The 2,724-nt window shown below is 37.9% G+C and overlaps 1 protein-coding gene across 1 annotated transcript; it reads left to right on the forward strand.

Annotated features, from left to right (window-relative positions):
* Positions 1 to 502: 502 nt before the first annotated feature.
* On the forward strand, positions 503 to 1,516 carry LOC139859120 (uncharacterized). The gene has a single exon (XM_071847927.1). It carries the CDS (start codon positions 503 to 505, stop codon positions 1,514 to 1,516), a length of 1,014 nt encoding a protein of 337 aa, XP_071704028.1.
* Positions 1,517 to 2,724: the final 1,208 nt, after the last annotated feature.

Consider the following 2,724-nt stretch of genomic DNA (forward strand, 5'->3'; position numbering starts at 1 on the left):
TGTTATATGTTTACCCGTTGCTCTCTATGCAGCAATGATTCTTTTTTCGATTAATGTCGATTTTTCATACCTAGGACACTCTGATTATTAGTGGTCAATCAAAGCTATTGTCAGTGTGCAAGTAATTGGTGTTTTAGTAGGTAGTATAGCACCAATGTTTAGATGTTTTAGTGTCATTAGTTATTTTAACCTCTCTCACAAGTGGAGCAAGAACCATATAAATGTATTTAGAGTTGAAAAACAATGGATCCGAATACTACAAAAGTTGAAAAGGACTCATGTTCGTTCAAATATCCCAGGCCGCCATTGCAAAATGGTTTTCCATGAAGTCAAAAACTTGATTTTGAACATTTGTATAGCTCTTCAAATACTCGCTGCAGTTATATGTAAAACGATATGTCTGGTTCCTAGATGTTTTTTGATCGTCTTCTCTTATTGTTTGCATCCGTGCAAATTATTGTTGAAAACGTGCATTCGGAAGCCAAATGCATCGAACAATAACATGAATTCAGAGGTGGAAGAATATAGGAGATATGTGCTACTATTTGAAGAGGACGCGGTACTTTCAAACAGAGTATTAACAAATATTCTTAGATCCATATCAAAACTTCTTCAAACATCTGAAAAGAAAGAACCGAAGAATCTTATGAAGATACTAAACAAATCTACGAATTTCAACGGAGTAGTAGAATTTGACAACGACCAAGTCCCGCTTTTACATGGTGATAATGCCCACAATTGTTGGAGCCTAGTTTTAGTAACATTAACAGCTGTTTCTATTGCACTTCCTAACGTTGCAAATAGTCGCGTCAAGGTGTTACTTTCTGGTATGCGGGAAGGGCTCAAAATTGTAAAACATATAGAAGAAAACCTCAACGAAAATGGTGACTTGGCAGACGCAAGAAAAGCATCTACGCATTTGTGGACAGAAGTTGAAGTATATTGCAAGTGGCTACAGATTGATCTTAAAAACAAGGCCTACAAAGGAAAAACATCAAAGGAGATTCTTCGGTTGTTAGGTGATGTGGCTGTACAAAACGTCATACAGTTCAAGAGCCGCAAATCTAAAAGTCTGAATCGCTCACTTCACAAGTTCATTGCTTCGAGTTCCATGTATAGAATTAGTGAAACCGTATTGCTCTATTGTCATAAGCAAGAAAGTTGGCCGAATGATGAGGAGCTTTTTGATTGGATATCAATTGTGATTGCAGATGTGTTATGTGCTTGCTTTACCAACATACCACATGTCGTAACTATGATGTGTCATCACGATGCAATCGAAAAAAGGAAACAAAGTATCCGCGCTGCAGCTAAGCTTCTTGGTAGATCGAAAAACATCCTTACCGTACTTGAAAAGCGCCAACTTCCAAACATAGATGTGGACTCGATGGCGTACATTGATAAGTGGCAAGCGTTACCAGACAATGAGTCACTCAAAGGTTGTGCTTCATCAAAACATGTTCAATCAGCTTCTGCAGGTAGTACTAATGGATCACTTATAGTAACTATTATGTAATTGTGGATTTATTCATCAATAATTGTCATATTATAGCATAAATCTCTAGAATAACCATACTCATGATTTCTGCCTATAGTTTATATTGCTACTTTTTTAAAAAACAATGTATAGTCAATAAAGGTATGCTTATCCGAATTAAGTTTTAGCTCTCCATGAAATTGTCATTCTGTAAAGATGAGTTTCAATTCTGATACTACAGTAGGAGCTGCAACTTAAGATACGTGTGCAACTGCAAAATGCAAAATGTGGTATGTTATGTGATGCCAAAAAAAAAAAAAAAAATCTACTTTTCAAATTATCAATCCGTAATCTAAAATTATACAACGCCATGATGATAGATTTATAAGTTGTGCTAATAATATAAAGAGCTTACGAAAATGAATAAATATTTGGTTTGGCCAAAATTAATAACATACATTATCTACCTAACTCTAATCAACAAGATTAAACCAACGAGCTTATAGCTCAGTGGTACCCGATGCCTTTGATCCCTGGGCCCACGGTGGGGGAAGCTTCCACCCAATAGAGGCGCAAGTTCGATTCTCAGTCTGGGCGCCCCGCATGGAATTATCTCTCCCTCCGGGGGGAGGTTTGTGAAGTGCTTTCGGGGGTCTAGCTAGCTGGGGTAAAGATCGCCTTGCCGCCACTGTGGGTAACTGGGAGGAGGTAATTTTCCGGCACAGGTCTCTTTCGGGGTGGGATTGGTGGGTGCTACGGCACACAGGGTTAGCGTGTCCCTGCCAACTTCCACCCAATCAACAAGATTAATAACATACATCATTTCTCACTTTCTTGTACGCCCCATAACTTTAAATTATGATAATAGTGTTCTAGTTTAGTAGTTGCACTCGATCTTGAGAACGAAACAATGAATATTGCACAAGTTATTATGATTTTCCTTGACTAGTTGCTCCATTCGGTCTGAAACAAATAATTATTGCACAACACGGCTGATTGCATCATACCTCCAAACCTGACACCATTCATCACATTAATCACCATCACCTCACCATACAATTATTATATCATGAGTGAAAAAAAAAAAATAAAAAAAAAAAATTAACGAGTGAAACGCCCAACCGGTCAATGCTGTTTCTTGCTTTCTCAGGCTGCTTAATGACTTTTGTTGACTTGCCAACATTTTCCGCGCACTTCTTTGACTTTTCTCTTTGGTCAACACTTGACCTTGACTTCTCTCTAACGTC

Source organism: Rutidosis leptorrhynchoides, chromosome 7 (genome assembly GCF_046630445.1).
Source record: "Rutidosis leptorrhynchoides isolate AG116_Rl617_1_P2 chromosome 7, CSIRO_AGI_Rlap_v1, whole genome shotgun sequence".
Lineage (NCBI taxonomy): Eukaryota > Viridiplantae > Streptophyta > Magnoliopsida > Asterales > Asteraceae > Rutidosis > Rutidosis leptorrhynchoides.

Coding starts and splice junctions, on each gene's coding strand:
- LOC139859120 (XM_071847927.1), top strand. CDS start 503: ATGAATTCAGAGGTGGAAGAATATAGGAGATATGTGCTACTATTTGAA.